General features: G+C 37.0%; 1 protein-coding gene across 1 annotated transcript; it reads left to right on the top strand.

Moving 5' to 3' along the window:
- Window positions 1-170: 170 nt before the first annotated feature.
- On the top strand, window positions 171-17,506 carry LOC117266018 (B-cell receptor CD22). The gene is made up of 17 exons (XM_033640935.2): window positions 171-339; window positions 1,165-1,239; window positions 1,343-1,753; window positions 3,977-4,258; window positions 6,854-7,105; window positions 7,323-7,586; window positions 7,674-7,970; window positions 9,459-9,749; window positions 10,458-10,733; window positions 11,428-11,691; window positions 11,872-11,947; window positions 12,035-12,098; window positions 12,203-12,324; window positions 12,543-12,600; window positions 15,792-15,886; window positions 15,973-16,039; window positions 16,420-17,506. The coding sequence occupies exons 2-17, from the start codon at window positions 1,191-1,193 to the stop codon at window positions 16,633-16,635; spliced, it is 3,084 nt and encodes a 1,027-aa protein (XP_033496826.2). The 5' UTR covers window positions 171-339; window positions 1,165-1,190; the 3' UTR covers window positions 16,636-17,506.
- Window positions 17,507-19,925: the final 2,419 nt, after the last annotated feature.

Genomic DNA, 19,925 nt, shown 5'->3' with positions numbered 1-19,925 from the left:
TATTAAAAGGACACATTAAATACTGCATTAGCGTATGTTCTGCAAACAGAAAAAGACTTGGCCCACCCTGTACAGCAGCTTTCACTATTAGCAAAAGGCATTAAATAGAGGAAGTGAGAGGAAGTTGCATGCACACTGTAGCAGGCAAGTTGAAGAAGAAAATACATTATCACCTTCATCAGTTTGTCTATAAAAGATTGTGTTCTCAGGCTTGCATGGATGGGCATGCAAATTTCACAAGATTTTAAGTCAGCTGTGAAAACTTCCTTTTTTTAAATCTTACTCTTACTTTAGGAGAGATGGTGTGTGCTGCAGGCTGCTATAAGTGGATCCTCTGAGGTAAGAACAAGCTAATTTTGTATCTTTCACCGTGAAATACTTACTGTGTTTGACCGCCTGATTTCACTGAATGAGTTATCTCTGTCTGTGATGGTTTATCTCAGTCATGAAGGATGTACAATGTCTGTGTCTAGAGAAAGTTTTGATTTCTAAATAAGCCCTTCAATTGAATGGGAAAATTGATTCAGTTGATTTGCGTTCTCAAAAACATGTTATCTTGGTGTATCCACAAATGTACAGGATTTGGCATTTGTATGTAAATACTGTTTGTGGAGCATTTAAGAACACCAAATCTGTAAAATAAAAGCACTTTACTGTTTGCACTCTAAATATTCTGTGTGCTGTATTATGGATGTTTTTTAAATGCACGACTGGTGGAGCAGATGAAAGTGATCTAACCAAACAGTTGATGTCAAATACGATGTTGCCCCAAGTCCTATTTTAGGTAATAATGGAAAAAGAAACCTGAAGCCTCAAATTATAGATATGTTTTGGGCTCAGCTGTATACAACAGACAATTACAACTACAGTGCAACACATTTAGCCTTAATATTTCTTAATGAAGTCTTTTTCTCTCAGTCTTTTAATGAAAACAATGACACATTCTGCTACGTGTGAGGGGAAAAAATAACTTACATTTTTGCAATACTGGAGGATTCCCCACACTCTTGAATTGAGGAAGACAGAAAAAAGAGGAAGAAGAAAATCTTGTAACTCGTTTGCATTTAAAAAATGCAAATATAGTTTACAGTAAAAAAAAAGAAAAAAAAAAGGCTCTATGTTGTTATGATGTATACAATAATGTAAACATTTTTTGTGTTGCAGATATCAAGCTTGAGTGCCTCACAAAAATGAATGCTCTGACAGTCGGGTGGTTTGTAATTCTGGCCCTAATAAAAAGTAGGAATTTTATTTCTCCACTATGATAATAATAATTTGTTTTAGCAAGATTTGATTTTAGGTCATATACCTGACTTTCCCACTTGTGTTTTTACTGCCACAGATTTTTCTTGTACCCAACCATACTTCACAACAGAGGTTACTCCCGTGACTGGTAAAGAGGGGTCCTGTGCTGAAATTCAATGCAATGTCTCTAAGGAAATTGAGACTGATGGAGCATACTGGTTTTGGATAAAGAATTCAACTTGGTCAGAAAAAGATGGATGGTTGGGCACTGTCATTTACAGCACAAATGACGCAGAACGTCCTGTCAATTCAGACTTTAAAGGCAGAGTGGAATATATCGGCTCTCCACCTTCAAGTTGGAAGGATTATAGTCCAAACTCACCAAAGTCCTGCAATATTTTAATCTGTAACCTGAGCAAAACTGACAATGGAAATTATTCTTTCAGATATGAAGGAAAAGATAGGGATAAATGGAAAACTGAGCCATCAGTGATCCTCACTGTTAAAGGTAAGTAGAATGATCAGAATACTGGAAGATATTTTCAAAAAATACACAGCAAAAAAATGAGTGATGCAAACATTATGAGATGAGCCGGTCTGAAGGCAGAAAGAGTGGGACTGGTTGAGACTGAAAAATATAAAGATAAGAAAAACAATGTTAGAATAAATGTTAAAAAAAAAATCCGGAGGGAGACTGCACTGCTTCCCTCTTCTGTGTGTCTTTCAATGCCACATTGAGATCTCATATAAGTTTCTAAGACAGAGGTTTTGAGAACACACAACACCATCCAGTCTAGGGTTGGGTATCGTTTAGGTTTTATCCGATACCGGTGCCAAACCGGTACTTTTGAAATGGTGCCGGTGCTTAAACGGTGCCTGAACTGGTACTTAAAGAAAGGAAAACATACAAACTTTGTCCAAAAACAGTGCCTTTTTATTAAGGCATTTTGTGACACACAAGTTGAACAGAATATTAATTTAAAATCCTTAAATAATATAAATACAACAGACTAAGAAATTAACCGACATAAAAATTCACAACAAACTGTTAGAATTACCATAATAAAAACAGCAGCATATCAAAACCAGCAGCAATACAGAATACAGAGAACATGCAAAAAAAAAAAAAATCACAAACTGTTATAATTATCATAATACAAACAGCAGCATATCAAAACCAGCAGCAATACATTTACTCGACGTAAATTACACATTAACAACATTAAGTTACTCACCCGAAGAAGAACGGCTGCTGTCATCATCTGTAGCGTCAACGACACTGGCAGGGCTGGGAGTGGGACTCTCTTCTCCGGGGATGCTGCTAACTCCAATAGCGGCAGAAGATGTGCTTGGTGTGGGGTCTCGCGGGCTATCAAAGACGGTGCATTGCTCGGCTTTTAAAAAAATGCCATGCGTCGTTAGATGCTTAATCAAATTCGAGGTGTTACCTCCCTTGCACAATATCGCCTTCGAGCACTTGTTGCAGGCAGCAGAGTCTGCATCTTTTGAGGTGAAGTGCAGCCAAACTTTCGACCGTTTCGCCTTTGGCATTTTAGGTTCACTTCAATCCAGTCAAGGGTGATTGTGTGCAGGTGCAGGTGAAATATAATGATGTGACGTCACGTGTAGCGCACATCCACGGCTGCCCAATGAGCTGGATGCACTTCTCGGCAGGGATCCAAAACTCTGCATAACACCGGCATGGCAATAGAGGTAAGGGGGTGGTAATGAAAAATTCAGTGGCACCGAAATGAAGCACCGAAATCTGCGTTGCTTTATGGTCTGATTACTACCGTTTACGTCGGCACCGGTGCCGTCATGGTACTGGGTATCGGTACCCATCCCTAATCCAGTCTAATTTAGATTTATGTTGATAAAGATCTCTGTTTGAAATCCTTTCAAAATGGCTGACAAAGATCTCTGTTACTGATCTCTATTACTGGGAGCTTTTAATACAGTGTGCAGATCTCCTGTGTGGTTCTTGCTTTATTTGCTTGATTTTTTGATCCAGCACCTGTCAAAGTTTTTTGGATGTGCGTGTCACTCACCCTGCTTAACCCTCTTTTCAGTCCCATGCTAGGACAGATTAAGATAATATCATTTAGTGCATTGATTCTCAACTGGTGGGCCACGTTCCAAAAGTGGGTTGGGGGTCCATCCTGAATGGACCACAAATGACTCACGAACGTGTTGAGTTTGTAAAAAAAAAAAAAAAAAAAAAAAAAATCTTTATTTTGAAATCAAGTGAAATCCCAACACAGAGGTTTTATTTTGAAGTGCAGTTTCCTGCTGTAGAGTGAGTGACTAACAGACAGCTACTTGACAGAGACAGCAGACTAGCCCAATGACATGGCCAAGCACAAGTATGATGCTGAAGATATTAAACTGTGTGGACCTTGAACTAATGACTAAGGGAAAGTCTGGACCCAGTGGCCGGACCAGCTGGGAACCACTGTGTTTCAAGATTTAATCTGAACTCTGTGGTTCCTTGGCTCATGAGTTTTAACTCAGCCATTAACATCAATTATGACTCTGGTGTAGTTTTACTAAATCACTAATCCATTTTACTACCTACTTCTATGTATCTATGCAGAGTATTTGATGCAGAAAAAGAATAATTGAATTGTTTTTTTTATTTTTTATTGTGATACTGTATTAATACTAATTTACTAACCTTTGTCATACTGTAGATATTCACCATTATACTTTTGTCTCATTTTCATATTTTCAGAAAATCCATGCCCACTCACTTTCGAGAAACCACCCATTCTAAATGAGTCGGAGATTATAACGCTCACATGCTCTACTTCAAGTTCGTGTCCTTCAAACCCAGAAATTGAAGGTTTGACACAGCTGACGCCAACTCCGACCTCAAAGCCTCAGCAAATAGAGGAAAAGCAGAAAAGCACCACAGTCAGTTTTCCAGTCGACTGGCAGGATGATGGGAAGACGTTTTCATGCAAAACACTAGATGACGAATATTTGATTCAAAATATCAGTATAACTGTCGAATGTAAGTTCATAAGGTTTATTTATGTCACGTCTACATTACAGTGGACTTATTTAACAAACTGTGATCCAAACGTACACTAAGGGTTGCACCTGCACCCAAAATCAAAACCCAAGTTTGGAGCCCTTTCAAATGAATCAAAAAGTATTTTAACACAGGAGCAAATACAAGGTAACGAGTCATGAGCCTAAGTTATTAATGTTTTGTGATGCTGTTCTTGTAATTGTTAAAGGTATACTATGCAGGATTGTGGGTCACTATTTATTAAAATACTCGCCAATGAAAGTAGAAGCTCTGACTTCACCTGAGTGCCATGGGGGGGTTACATGCCCACAAATGTCCTGAGCACAGAGAATAATATAATACAGGCACAGGGCAGCGTCTCTGCAGAAAAATACACCACCACACACTTCAAGTGGGTCATTAGTAGTGATTGAGAGGGATTACCTCTGTGTGAGTTTAGGAAAATCCTGCATAGAATACCTTTAACATCAGAAATATTTTTAAACTAAGCAGTAGGAACAGGCCTACATTTTCAACTCTGATCAGTTGACAAGTGTTTTGTTCACAACTCAGGCTATATACCTCTGAATTATATGATCAATAATATTAAACATTGCATTTTTTTGTGTGTGTCAAACCTAAACTAGACATGCAATATTTGGAAAAGAATACTTAAACTAACAGTGCCTACTGGCTGTATCTGCACCGCTTTTAAATGCTTCTTCTTATAATAACAGTATTAACAAGCTAATTGTTTTGCTTTTAAGTAGTAATATTAAGATAAGGAATTATGAACGTTTTGAGCAGCTGATACTTAATTTGAAAGGTCTCAAAAACTGGCATGCAATACAACTTTCATAGCACAGTTTTCATGCGCACTGAATAAATAAACAGCTTAGTTATATATACAGTACAGGCCAAAAGTTTGGACACACCTTCTCATTCAATGCGTTTTCTTTATTTTCATGACTATTTACATTGTATATTCTCACTGAAGGCATCAAAACTATGAATGAACACATGTGGAGTTATGTACTTAACAAAAAAAGGTGAAATAACTGAAAACATGTTTTATATTCTAGTTTCTTCAAAATAGCCACCCTTTGCTCTGATTACTGCTTTGCACACTCTTGGCATTCTCTCCATGAGCTTCAAGAGGTAGTCACCTGAAATGGTTTTCCAACAGTCTTGAAGGAGTTCCCAGAGGTGTTTAGCACTTGTTGGCCCCTTTGCCTTCACTCTGCGGTCCAGCTCACCCCAAACCATCTCGATTGGGTTCAGGTCCGGTGACTGTGGAGGCCAGGTCATCTGCCGCAGCACTCCATCACTCTCCTTCTTGGTCAAATAGCCCTTACACAGCCTGGAGGTGTGTTTGGGGTCATTGTCCTGTTGAAAAATAAATGATCGTCCAACTAAACGCAAACCGGATGGGATGGCATGTCGCTGCAGGATGCTGTGGTAGCCATGCTGGTTCAGTGTGCCTTCAATTTTGAATAAATCCCCAACAGTGTCACCAGCAAAACACCCCCGCACCATCACACCTCCTCCTCCATGCTTCACAGTGGGAACCAGGCATGTGGAATCCATCCGTTCACCTTTTCTGCGTCTCACAAAGACACGGCGGTTGGAACCAAAGATCTCAAATTTGGACTCATCAGACCAAAGCACAGATTTCCACTGGTCTAATGTCCATTCCTTGTGTTTCTTGGCCCAAACAAATCTCTTCTGCTTGTTGCCTCTCCTTAGCAGTGGTTTCCTAGCAGCTATTTGACCATGAAGGCCTGATTGGCGCAGTCTCCTCTTAACAGTTGTTCTAGAGATGGGTCTGCTGCTAGAACTCTGTGTGGCATTCATCTGGTCTTTGATCTGAGCTGCTGTTAACTTGCGATTTCTGAGGCTGGTGACTCGGATGAACTTATCCTCAGGAGCAGAGGTGACTCTTGGTCTTCCTTTCCTGGGTCGGTCCTCATGTGTGCCAATTTCGTTGTAGCGCTTGATGGTTTTTGCGACTCCACTTGGGGACACATTTAAAGTTTTTGCAATTTTCCGGACTGACTGACCTTCATTTCTTAAAGTAATGATGGCCACTCGTTTTTCTTTAGTTAGCTGATTGGTTCTTGCCATAATATGAATTTTAACAGTTGTGCAATAGGGCTGTCGGCTGTGTATTAACCTGACTTCTGCACAACACAACTGATGGTCCCAACCCCATTGATAAAGCAAGAAATTCCACTAATTAACCCTGATAAGGCACACCTGTGAAGTGGAAACCATTTCAGGTGACTACCTCTTGAAGCTCATGGAGAGAATGCCAAGAGTGTGCAAAGCAGTAATCAGAGCAAAGGGTGGCTATTTTGAAGAAACTAGAATATAAAACATGTTTTCAGTTATTTCACCTTTTTTTGTTAAGTACATAAGTCCACATGTGTTCATTCATAGTTTTGATGCCTTCAGTGAGAATCTACAATGTAAATAGTCATGAAAATAAAGAAAACGCATTGAATGAGAAGGTGTGTCCAAACTTTTGGCCTGTACTGTAAATGATGTTTAGTGTTGACCAGTTTCTCCTGACTTGTATTTACTTTTTTCATACAGATGGTCCCAGAGAAACACAGGCTAAAAAAAGCCTTGATACTGTTGTTGAAAATCAACCTGTGACACTCACTTGCTCTGCAAAAGGACGTCCTGACCCCACCTTCATCTGGTTTAAAAATGAACACAAGGAATTTACAGGGGCAGTATGGACGATCTCATCAATTAAGGAGTCACAGAGTGGAGAATACCATTGTGAGGCTAAAAACACACATGGCAAAGAAAAATCAAACCCAGTTAATATAACTGTTGAATGTGAGTACTTCCTGTGTTTTACCTCAATGTATTTTGGTGTGTTTGTGATTCTTGGTAGCTTCTGTAATGCCGCTGTACATTTTTTGTCAACGTACTCTGATATTTGTACATAACAATAATCTCGAATGATACATTTTCTTGTGATTTACAGTAAATTATTCTCAGTCCATTATTATTGTGAATCAGCCTAACAAAATAATTAAATCTTCTGTTTCAGATCTGCCTGAGGTTGAGGTGATTCCAGCTCCTTCTCTAGTTAAACAAGGAGATAAAATGACTTTGACATGTAAGGTGAAAAGAAGCAACCCAAAACCTACAACCTATAGGTGGTTTCTGAATGAGACAATTATTAATCAAAAGAAGACTCAACATTATGTTGTTGGAACAATCAGGCCTGAGGACAGAGGCCTCTACACATGTCAAGCCACTAACACCGTCGGTGCTGGAAAAATATCCAAACCTGGTCTTATTGACGTTCAATGTAAGTTTCACAGCTCCTTGTGGTGCATGTATATCAGAGCGTCGATGATGACAGAGAAAAGCATACTAAGTTATTTCTTCCCTCTAGATGGCCCGAGGAAGACGAACATATCCATGGGTAAAGAGGATAAAAGAGTGAGAGTTGGTGAATCTTTAACATTCACCTGTAACACTGATGCCAATCCTGCCGCTGAGACGTACTCCTGGTACCGATTCAACACAAATAAACAGACTGACTCCTTACAGTGGAAGTCCAAGACAACTTATGGCAGTACTCTGTATTTGGGCAATGTACAAAGAGCTGATGAAGCATATTACATGTGCAACGCAACCAACCACATCAGTACAGGGAAGAATAGTGAGCAAGTGTATATACAAGTACTCTGTAAGTAACTGTGTTTCGCTGAAAAATTTCTGTCATACTGAAGTTTCTCTTAACTTTTAAATCAAGTTTGAGTATATAAAGAAAAGATTTTACGCAATATGATTTTTACATTCTGTATTTTTTCATCATTTCATGTCTTTTGAAAGTCAATAATGTAGCGTTTTAGAAGACATGCTTAATCGTTTTCTGGCAGAGAGTTAATCTGTGTGAGAAGATAAAATCAGCTCTCACATTTGTGCAGTTAATATGAAGTGAGAGCGGGCAGCTGGTTAGATAAGTCTAGCGTAACACGGGAAACAGCTATCCTGGCTCTGTCCGATAACAACGGTAATCTACCTCCAAGCACCTCTAAAACTGACAAATTAAAATGTTTGAATTCAAAAAGTGGAAAGAAAAATCAATTCGCCATTTTACAACAAGCAGTTGCTTCCAGTCTACAAAAGGTCCAGCACATAGCCCTGCATAAAATGGCAAATTCTGATTTTTACATTCTAGTTTCTATGCAGATTAATTAACGTGTCACTTAGTGAACTTTGGAGATACTGGTTTGCAGAGTTTGTTTCCTTTGGACACAGCCAGGCTAGCTGTTTCCAGTCATTATGCTAAGCTAAGTTAAACTGCTGCTGGTTGAAGCTGTATATTTAACAGACAGTTGTGAGAGTGGTATCGATCCTTACATCTAACTCTCTGCCCATAGGCGGAATTTATGTTTGGGATGATGGGAATATGTCCCTACGACTTTTCCCTACGCTAATTTCATTATTAATTGTATGTGCGTTTCGATCAGATAGCCTTTAATTTCCATCGGATCTTCTGGATGGGAAATAATTTCAACTGGTGTTTGTGTGCTTTGTTTCCACCTGCTTTACATGCAACAGTATAATTGCTGGTGTGTATTTTGGATGACTCATTGTTTAACAGAGGACATGGCACTGAGGCTGGAGTACATGAAAATCCAGGCTGTTGTCTTGCAGGTGCTTCACCTTGAGATCATAATGTTACAGTGCTAGTGTCAGATGAAACATATTGATTGTTAAGTGATAAGAAAAGGCAGCTGCCCTGTGCTGGCTAACTCACAACAGGCCAGACTGTCTATAAATTAGATAATATTTGACAGTGATACAGAATGCTGAGATCCTTACTGGATTAAGTTCCATTACATTGTTATTTTGACTTGCTACATATCACCTGAATGTTGTGTTTTCTTCTACATAGATAAAGCCATTTCCACCATAACTTAGTGAACAACATTTATCAGAATGCAGGAAACTGAGTGTTTGATGCTCAGATTTGTTTGATGCCCCCTCCTGAAATGAAACCTACGCCCTTGTCTCTGCCGCTGAGCGATGAAACATTAAGCGTCAAACTTTAAGCCTTCAAGACGGAGGTTGACTTCCTGTTTGTGGGCTGCTCTTGTATATCTTGCCACTTGTTGAAAAAATGAACGTGAATCTGTCTGAAAATCACACATCTGCTTCCTCTCTACAGATCCTCCCACCATACCCAACCTGTCTATGGACACTGAGGTCAAGGAAGGTCAGCTCATCACCATCACCTGCACTGTGGAGAGCTTCCCACTGTCAGAGCTCACCCTGACAAGGACTTCCTCATCAAATCCTCAGCGTCCACAAGTGTTTGTCACTCAACCTGATCATTTGCACCCCAACACTCTCAATCACACATTTAATGTTACTTCAACCCACACAGGCTCTTACGTCTGCGAAGCTAAGAGCAGTGAAGGTTCAAAGAAGAGCGAACCACGGAAGTTGGTGGTGAAATGTGAGTGATTCAGTGGTGCATTGTGTTTTTGCTCATCAAACAAATCAGCAAAACCAAAACTTTCCATATAATTATTTAATCTTAGTACAAGAAAAACGATTTGATTTTAAAGGGCAAAAGTAGATCTGTATCATCTGTTCTTTCCATGTTAAGACATTTTGATTATGTGTAGAGTTATTAGTACAGTGGTTCTGATTGAATTATCATGTACAATGGGTGGACACAAGACACACCTGTAAAATAAGAAAATAAGAGGCAGAAAGTAGCTACTGTAGATGTATTAATTCATTTATTTTCTTATAGAGTAGAATTGTTACTTTTATTTAAACCCCAATTATTATTCCACCACTGAATAAAATATAATTCAATGAAATAGTCTTAACTTAAAGCTTTAAATGTTCAGTTTTTGTTTTGACAAACCACCTTAAGGTATAGTGCACCTATTGCAACTCAAAAAATTTTCTGAATTAGCAGTTGTACATTTTAATGTCCACCATCCACATGGACAAATACATACCTTAAACTGTCCCCCTCTGACAAAATTAAAACATATAGTATGCAATTATTAATCGCAGTAGTTTAATAGTTTCCGTGGTAACCTTAAATTAAATGTTTTGGATCATGATAGTGATAACCATACAGGTCATTATATCTGACGATGTCTGGATCTGATTCTTCTCTTTTTCATGATATGTTTGGTAAATGCAGATCATCCCAAAAACGTGACCATACAAGCTACGCCCGACTTTGTTGTGGAAGAAAACAGGACGTTGACGCTGCAGTGCAGTGCCCATTCTCACCCACAAGTGACCTCCATCACCTGGATGAAGATGGTCGATGGAAAGAGTAAAGTCATTCGGAAGACGCTCGCTCGTTCCTTTGACTTAAAGTCTGTCAGTCCCTCTGACAGCGGGTGGTACAGCTGTGCAGCCAGTAATGAGATTGGAACTGGAAACTCACAGCAATCTGAAGTTAAAGTCAAATGTGAGTGGACTGATACATGCAGGGTGGTGTGTGGATGAACTAAGAGATGCAACACATAATTGTAAATACAGATTGGGCTGTCTCAGAGCAGACAGATGATATGGGAGAGCCACCACATGTGCTAGGTCCAACACTGCTTATAAGCTTAAAAGGCTCTATTCTTTGTTTGGGCAGCTGGTTTGCCAGCAGACGTAAGTAACGAGTCATCTTCACTTAATACAAAGTAAACTGAGTGATGAATTGTTTTCCCTTCTGGTGGGGGCGGAAACAAAATGTGCTCTTTTTCTGTTGCTAAATTTCTTGCTGCTTTACCACAAACAACTGTCAATAACTTGAAGAAACCTGGAACCTAACAGGAATACACATTGTGAAACAGTGTGCCTGAACGCCTACTTGTGCGTTCTTGTGTGTGTTCAAAAGATACAGAAAAGGGGGCACCCACTCTTTAGAATATCACTCCACAGGGCACCTTTAGTCAACAAATCTGACCATCACTACTTCAAAATAATATTTACCATTCATTAAATTACACAGGAAAAAATTACCTTTTAGCACACATTTAAGGGTGTGGGCGGTTCATTGCAGTCACCAGGGCATGTCAAAAAATTCAAACACTGACACACTGTCATTCCTCTGTAAACTTTAACACTAAGCTACTGTCCTTGTTCCCTGTCTCCTAAATTTCCCTGCTTAGATCCTCCAAAACACACAAAGATCACAAGAGCAGCAGAGCAGCATAACAGTGACGGAATGAGCTCTGTGACACTGAGCTGCAGCAGTGACAGCTATCCCGAGATCAAACAGTACTTTTGGTACAAGATAAACAAGAACAAAAAGGATGAAAAGGTCTCTGAACGTCAGAATTTCACAGTGTATTCAGATCAACCAGGAAGCTACTACTGCATCGCCAAAAATGAAGTCTATGAAAGATTGTCCAGCCCGGTCCACATGTTTGACCGTGAGTGAATTTAAAGGCCATGTGTCTGTATGTGTACGTGTATATTGCTTTAATATGGTAGATGTGTTGTAGGTATTGTGAAATCAGACTCCCTCTGATAAAGTCACAGCTAGTTGAAACTGTGCTACTTGTTCTCACATTTGTGTTTCTATTCTGATGCTCGGTCTCTTTGATCTACAGGAAGCCTTTTGAAGGCCGTGCTCATCTTCATTGTTCTTCTTATTCTGCTCATCTTTGTGATTGTCTTTTTCTACAGGTACACTATGAAAACAAATTCATTTCACAGATCTGGCATGTGTAATTGGAATGTATAACCACTGTCATGTCTCTTTATGTTTTTCAGACACAGGAGGCGGAAATCAATTCAGCAAAGAGCTAAGAACACACCGCCCTGTTTTGGTTTGCTGGTGATGACTCATTTTTGCAACCTTTCATGCTGCTTTATTGAAGAGATCTGGACAAACATGACACATCTTTGTGTGTGCACGCTTGTGTGTGTATACCAATTCAGGGTTTTGGGAATGGCGCCAAGAGGAGGAATCGGATGAACCATCCCGGCACGGCAGAGCCTTTCAGGAGCAGAGATGACCTCTTGCCAGACCAGCCACGATGCCAGCCTCCTCCAGACAGCACGTAAGACAGCAGCCACACACACACACACACTGTCCCCACCCAAGACAAGGCACACTCTGTCGGACAGAGAGCTGGGTGCTGCTGCACATGCTCGAGTCAAAGCATCCATTTAAGATCCTTCAGACAAGAATGGCACAATGAGAGTGTTCCCTGTCATATCTTACAGTCAGTCACTGAGTATGCATGTTTATGTTCTTGTCGTCATTGGTGTTCCACAGGCCTGCGTCTAACATCAACACTGTTTACTGTACTGTGAATCTGCCTCCCGGAAAACAAGTGAGTCAAGCAATTCAAGTTTCACAGCAATTCATTACCACAACAGTGCATGAAAACAGTTATATACAGCAGACTTCATATCACAATTCAATGAGTTTATTACAGGGGAGGTCTGCCAATTTTACACAAGTACTTGTGGGTACTACACTTAGCCTGTGAAGTGTCCTGTGATGTCCTCAGGGTTAGCTCAGCCTGGGTTTGGAAACCTGGCATGGAGTATGAATGATATGAGTGCTTTCCAGGTAGAGGACGTCTAATGAAATATTCCTATTGCTATGGAAGTTGCATGCTGCGTCTCTCTGCACCATTCTTTTTTAAAAACAGTTTTGTGCAAACCCCTTAATGTTCTCCATCTTTAGTGTCATCCTGTAGGTTGTCAGCGAGGTCTTAAAAAGTATTAAAAGTTGATCAATTGATTGAGCGACAATTAAGGCCCTAAAAAAGCAGTTAAGTAGTAAAAAGTCTAGAATGCAATTTTCCGAGGTATTTAAAGACATAGCTTGTTGTTGTACTAAGCTCTGCTTTTCTTTTTTATGACATACAATATTCTAAAAAAAAAAAAATGGCATACTATATTATCACTTTTTATGCTATTAAACTGTCATTTTCCCCCAGACATTTACTATGGCATATTGTTCTATGACATTTTTTATTTATTTTTTTTACATTTTTATGAATTTTTTATTATTGTATTGTGAAATTCATATTTCTTTTTCATGGCATACTATACTATGACTTTTATATGACATAATCTCTTTCATGCTATATAATTATTTTTGGCATACTATACCCCTGCCTTTTATGACATATTTTTTAACGTATTAAACAATCACTTTTTAGAATTTTTTTATGACATACTACACTGTGGCACTTTCTCTGACATACTATACTATGATTTTTTTATAATAGAACACTACACTGCTACTTCTCTGTGACATTTTATGCATCATATATTATGAAACTGATTTAAGTTTTTGTATCACATACTAAACTCTATTTTTTTTTCCCATTTTTCATAATTTTTTATAGCAAGCTATAAAATGATTTTGTGTTACATATTTTATGGCAAACTATTTTTTTTTTTTTTTACTTTTTGTGTGACACACCATATTGTTAATTTTATACTATGACTTTTTTAGGGCAAATTATATGATTACCATATTTACTTACTTTTTTAAATGGAATACTACACTATGTCTTTTTGTGACATTTTTTATGATGAATGTCATGAAATTGTCTTGAATTTTTTTATGGCATTTTTCACTATGAATTTTTTTCTTGGTATTTTCTATGACATACCATAATATTATTTTTCATGACATACTATAATATGACTTTTTATTATCTTTTTTATGACATGGTATACTATGACATTTTTTCATTGGAATACTATACTTGACTACAGACTGACTATGACTTTTTGGGACATTTTTAGGAAGCACTATGTCATGAAATGGATTTGAATAATTTTATCACATACTGTTCTATGATGTTTTTTTACATTTTTTCTGACATATTTTTGTGTGACATTTTTAATGGAATACTAAACCGTGGCCTTTTTTATATATGTTTTTAGGACGAACTATTTTATGAAATTGATACATTTTTTATTGTACCGTGACATTTTTTACCACATTTTATGATAGCTATACCATGACATTTTACCATAGACATTTTTTCTGACATATGATAAACATCTTTTTTTCCCTGATTCTTCACATGACATACCATATCATATATACTATACTATTATTTTTTATGACGTACTATACGATGAATTTTTATGATCTTTATTTTTATGGCATACTATACTCCAGACATATTTTGTTTATATGAGTTTACTTTATTATAACATTTTACCATGACTTTTTCCTGACATTTTTAATGCCATGCTATACTATGACATTTTTACAATGTTTTTTTTAATGTATCTATCTACTATTTGTGGTATTTTTTCTGACAGTCTGTATTATGACATTTTTAATGTAATACTATACCATGACTTTTTGTGATATTTTTAGGATGTTCTGTATTACCATTATCATTGATTTGGATTTTTTAATGACATACTAAACTAAAACTTTTTTTAAAGACATTTTATGGCTTATTATACTATGACATTTTCCTGACACCTTTTCTAACATACTGTATTATGAATTTTTTTTAAGACATACTATACTATGATGTTGTCTGACATATACTGTCATGGCCTAAGGTACTATGACGTTTTTTACACACCATATTATCAATTTTTCATAACATACTATACTATGACTTTTTTGTTAAAAAAAATATTATTACATACCACCACATACTATTTTATATACCTTTTTATGACATACTTTTTTATGACATTTTACCATGAGTTTTTTTTTCTGACATTTTCTTTGACATACTACACTGTGACATTGTTTACAATGTTTTTAAGACTTTTTTCCATCAGAATACTATATTGTGACTTTTTGTGACATTTTATTATGTACTATATTATGAAATTGTTAACATGCCAAATTATACATTTTTATGACATACTATACTATGACATTTTACCACGATGACTTTTCTGACATTTTCCATTGCATACTATATTATGACCTTTTAAAGGAATGTCTTTAATGGCATTTTTTATGGAATACTATACCACAACTTTTTGTGATAGTTTTATGACGTACTGTATTTGAAATTGATTTGATTTTTTGAATATTACTTTTTTATGACATACTGTATTATTTCTTTTTTTCTGACATTTTCTATGATCACCCTTTAATGGCTTCTTCTTTTTTTGTTTGTTTGTTTTTTTGTTACATTTTTCACACCACATTTTATATTTGATATATTTTAAGGCATGCTATACTACGACTTTTTTTTAATGGCATCCATACCATTTTAGTTTAACACATACAATAATATTACTATTTGCAAGACCAATATGCAAACATCTGCGTTGGCTTCGGTTATTTGTGTAGCTCTACTTTAGACAGGCGGATGTGTCCTTTAATTATCTAAGCTGTTGCTTTGCCCACTGAGCTGTAGCTCTGTCCTCGCTGTTTGTCAGAACAGTAATCATTCAGTATTCAGTATTGTGGAGCACTGAATGACCAGGCAACCCCCAGTTTCCATTTTAAGACATGAATGAACTGATTCAGTTGCTGCTGTACATTCACTGATGTCTTCGGTCTGCATCTGCTCAGGGTCCTTCTGCACCAAAGCCAGTCAGACAGCAAGGTGGACAAACACAGGAGGATTCTCTCAACTACGCATCATTACACTTTGGAAATGAGCAAAAGTGAGAATATATGTTTTTTCATACAAAAACCAGAACAAGAAAGGTATTATTGAATGCCAAATGTCTGATGTTATTTGTTCTTCTAGGAACAAACAGGCAAAAGCAGCAGAGGATGTGTATGCCATGGTATCAAAGCACAAGCCACCTAAAAAGGTCAGAAACATATGAACCACATTCTTTTCATGTGTCCTGATCAGTTTATTACAGTGGAACATTGTAGACAGTTATGTTTAATGTGTAAATCACATAAATGGTTGATACATATCATGCCTGTGGTTATAAAGAAAATTACAGAAAAGCTATACCAGAATCATGCTCTGTATAGTACATATGTGTGCCAACAGTACTGTAACAAATATGTTTTCTTGTTAGAAATAAATTACCTGTAATAAATGATTTAATCAAGGAAAACATCATCTTACAGTCCTTACAAGCTTCAAGTGTATTAACATGACATTAGCTGTGCATAAAATCCAGATACTGTCAGAAGTTATATGACACAAATGATCAGGTTACAACTGTTACCATCCTAGATTAAAGAGAAGCTGGAGGACTACGAGAACGTCCACGCAGCACGCACAGCCAAAGCTCCAGATCCACTGGCTTATGACACAGACACCAGTGAGGATGAAGTAGAGCTCAATTACTCACAGGTGAACTTCACGGCAAAGCCTGGACATCAGAGAGCCAGACGAGACTCGAGCAGCTCTGATGAAGACAAGACGCAGTACTCTGAGGTCAAACTCTGAGTTTACATACTCTTACTTTACAAGTACAGCCAATTTCTTATTCGGGTTTTACCACTCTGCTGTTTTTTCACTCCAAATATATCATTCTTTGCTTTTATGAGCATGCAGTAACAAGCACCAAACAGACTTCAGCAGATGTACATATTTGTATGGCTTTAATACTGTTATGCTGTGCAGCAGCTTTACTGAGGCTTATTTCTGAAACATACGTGTTAAAACAATGTGTCATATGAATAATGCACCGTTTCATAACAGGCTTTGAGTTCCGCTTTTGTTTGTAACTATGTAACTGCTGACCAAAGAGCAGAAAGAATGTCTTTCTTTGTTTTTTTTTATGCAAGCACAAACATTTTAAAATGTCCAGTGTGTGAGATTTAGGGGCATCTATAGGCGGAAATGGTAAATAATATTCATAACTACGTATTCATTAGTTTATAATCACCTGACAAATAAGAATCATTGTGTTTTCGTTGCCTCACAATGAGCTGTTTATGTCTACATACAGACAGAGCAGGTCCTCATCCTCAAAGTTCGCCATGTTGTTCTAAAGTAGCCCAGAACAGACAAAAAAAAAAAAAAATCTAGATAGGACCATTCGTGTTATTGTGCTTGGCACACAGGAGAAATTTCAGTTCTGCAACATCTGCTAGATGCCACTAAATCCTACATACCAGAACTTTAACACAAAAAAAAAATAAAACAAGTCAGACAAACTGTGTAACTGCTTCTTTCCTCTGCAGAAAGGTTTATAATGATAATTTAACAAGGTTAGCATTGAAATATTAAATATCAACAATAATTAAATGTAGCAGCATTTTTCTATAGTATTGAACCACAAAGAAGAATAAAGGTTGTGAGTTTGAAGGAAGAATTTGCTGTAATGGTTGATTGTGGGGTAACTACTATATATATATTCAAAATGATTTAAATGGTTATTTTGTTTTGCATTTTTCAGGAAAAACACAGAAAACGAGTTACAATGACAAAAGCTCAGAGCTAACCTTGAAGCCACCAGTGTGTTTTGCTGACTTTAAATGAGGTTGCCTGCAGTGCAGTTTCTGCCTCCACTGTTGCAAACTTTAAAGCCCCTGATCCTGTGTTTCAAATATTATTTTTTCTATCGTTGACCCATAACCTTTTCGTCTACTACTGTATAAGACCATCAGTGTCTTTTCCTTTGGGTCTCTGTTGCTTCCTCGGGACTGCAGACGGATCTCAGCATACTCGGACATCTTGGAGGCCAAGCCTCTGATCTCCTCTTCCCCAAGCTCACCCTGAGATTTGGCCTGGAGTTTAGCAAAGTCCACCTTTACATAGTGGAGCGGGTCTTCCTCAGCTACTCCTCCCCCTTCCACGATGGCTTTATTGTCATAAATCACATCTTCTGAAGAATTTGTAACTCCTTTCTCCTCCATAGTGACTTTATTGTCATAAATCACATCCAGTTTTAAAGAATTTGTCCCTCCTTTGTCTTCCAGAATGGCTTTATTGGCATAAAAAAATATCCACATTCGAAGAGAGGAAAAAAGAGAGATTTGCTGTAGTAGTAAAGAAGGCAGTATTTGTCATTAAAGAATTAGGCTCAGTTAGAGGAAATCTGATCCACTGTAAAAAGATGGGTCTGGGTCATAAGCTTGTTTGCTTGTTAAACCAACATTTTATATATAATGTTTTACTACAATATGTTTTTATAGCATACTATAGTGTGACGTTTTTATGGCATTCTATATTATGACATTTTTATGATCTTTACTATTATATTTTTAATGTGTTTAATGTGTTTTAATGACATGCTATACTATGAACTTTTTCATGACACACTATACTACGACTTTTATGAGATGCTATACTATGACATTTTTATGACGTGCTATACTACGACTTTTTTATGACGTTATACAATGACGTTTTTATGACATACCATACTATGACTCTTTATGACATGCTATACTATGACATTTTTTGACATGCTACATTTGACGTTTTTTTTGACATGCCATACCATGATATTTTTATGACATGCTATACTGACATTTTTATCATATGCTGTTCTATATAATTTTTTGAAATACTATACTGTGACGTTTTTATGGCACTCTATCCTTTGACATTTTAATGCCATGCTATACTATGACATTTTTATGACACATTACACGACATTTACATGACGTCAAATTACAACATTTTTTGACATGCTATACTATAACATCTTATGACATGCTAAATTATGACATTTTAATGCCATGCTATACTATGACATTTTTATGACACATTACACGACATTTACATGACGTCAAATTACAACATTTTTTGACATGCTATACTATAACATCTTATGACATGCTAAATTATGACATTTTTATGACATGCTATACTATGATATTTTTATGACATGCTATACTATGACATTTTATGACATGCTATGCTATGATGTTTTTTGACATGCTACACTATAACGTTTTTATGACATGCTATACTATGACGTTTTTATGACATGCCACACTATTTTTTTTTTTGACTTTATTGCATGCTGTACTATGACTTTTTTTTGACATGCTATATCTAATGGGGGATTTTTTACATGCTGTACTATGACGTTTTTATGACATACCATAGTATGACGTATTTAAGCACAGGGATCGCTGTGCTTAAATAAAGGATTTTTAATATTACCACAGAGTGCCTCAACCATTACAGTTTGGACTGCATTTTTAAACATTTTTTGAAACTTTTTGCTATCAGGACAGTCCTCCTGTTTTTATTTCACTGATTAGCTAGGTTGAAAGGTTGAATTTTATCTAGAGTGTCTCTCTGTTATATGTTTCATTTTGTCTCAAAGTTCACAAAAACAACCAACCTTTATAAGCAGGGTAGTTGTAGCTGCTATTCAGAGCAGTTCATACTGGCTTCGAACCCTCTCTCAAGCAATCCTAGGTGCTTGATTTGATGCTGGACTTCTTGTAATAAACCTTTCTATATACAAGCAAGACGGTGTCAGCGGAGTCTCCTTCATAACCTTCACATCATCGCTATTTAATAAACAACACTATACTATGACATTTATATGACATGCCACACTATATTTTTTTATGACATGCTATACTATGATGTCTTTATGACATGCCACACTATTTTTTTTTTACATGCTATACTATGACGTATTTTTGACATGCTATGACGTTTTTATGACATGCTATACTATGACATTTTTATTACATGCCACAATATATTTCTTTGATATGCTACACTATAACGTTTTTATGACAATCTATACTACGACATTTTTATAA

The sequence above is a fragment of the Epinephelus lanceolatus genome, chromosome 10 (assembly GCF_041903045.1).
Source record: "Epinephelus lanceolatus isolate andai-2023 chromosome 10, ASM4190304v1, whole genome shotgun sequence".
NCBI lineage: Eukaryota > Metazoa > Chordata > Actinopteri > Perciformes > Serranidae > Epinephelus > Epinephelus lanceolatus.
Note: the sequence above shows the minus strand (reverse complement) of the source record. Positions and strands in the feature narration are given on the sequence as shown.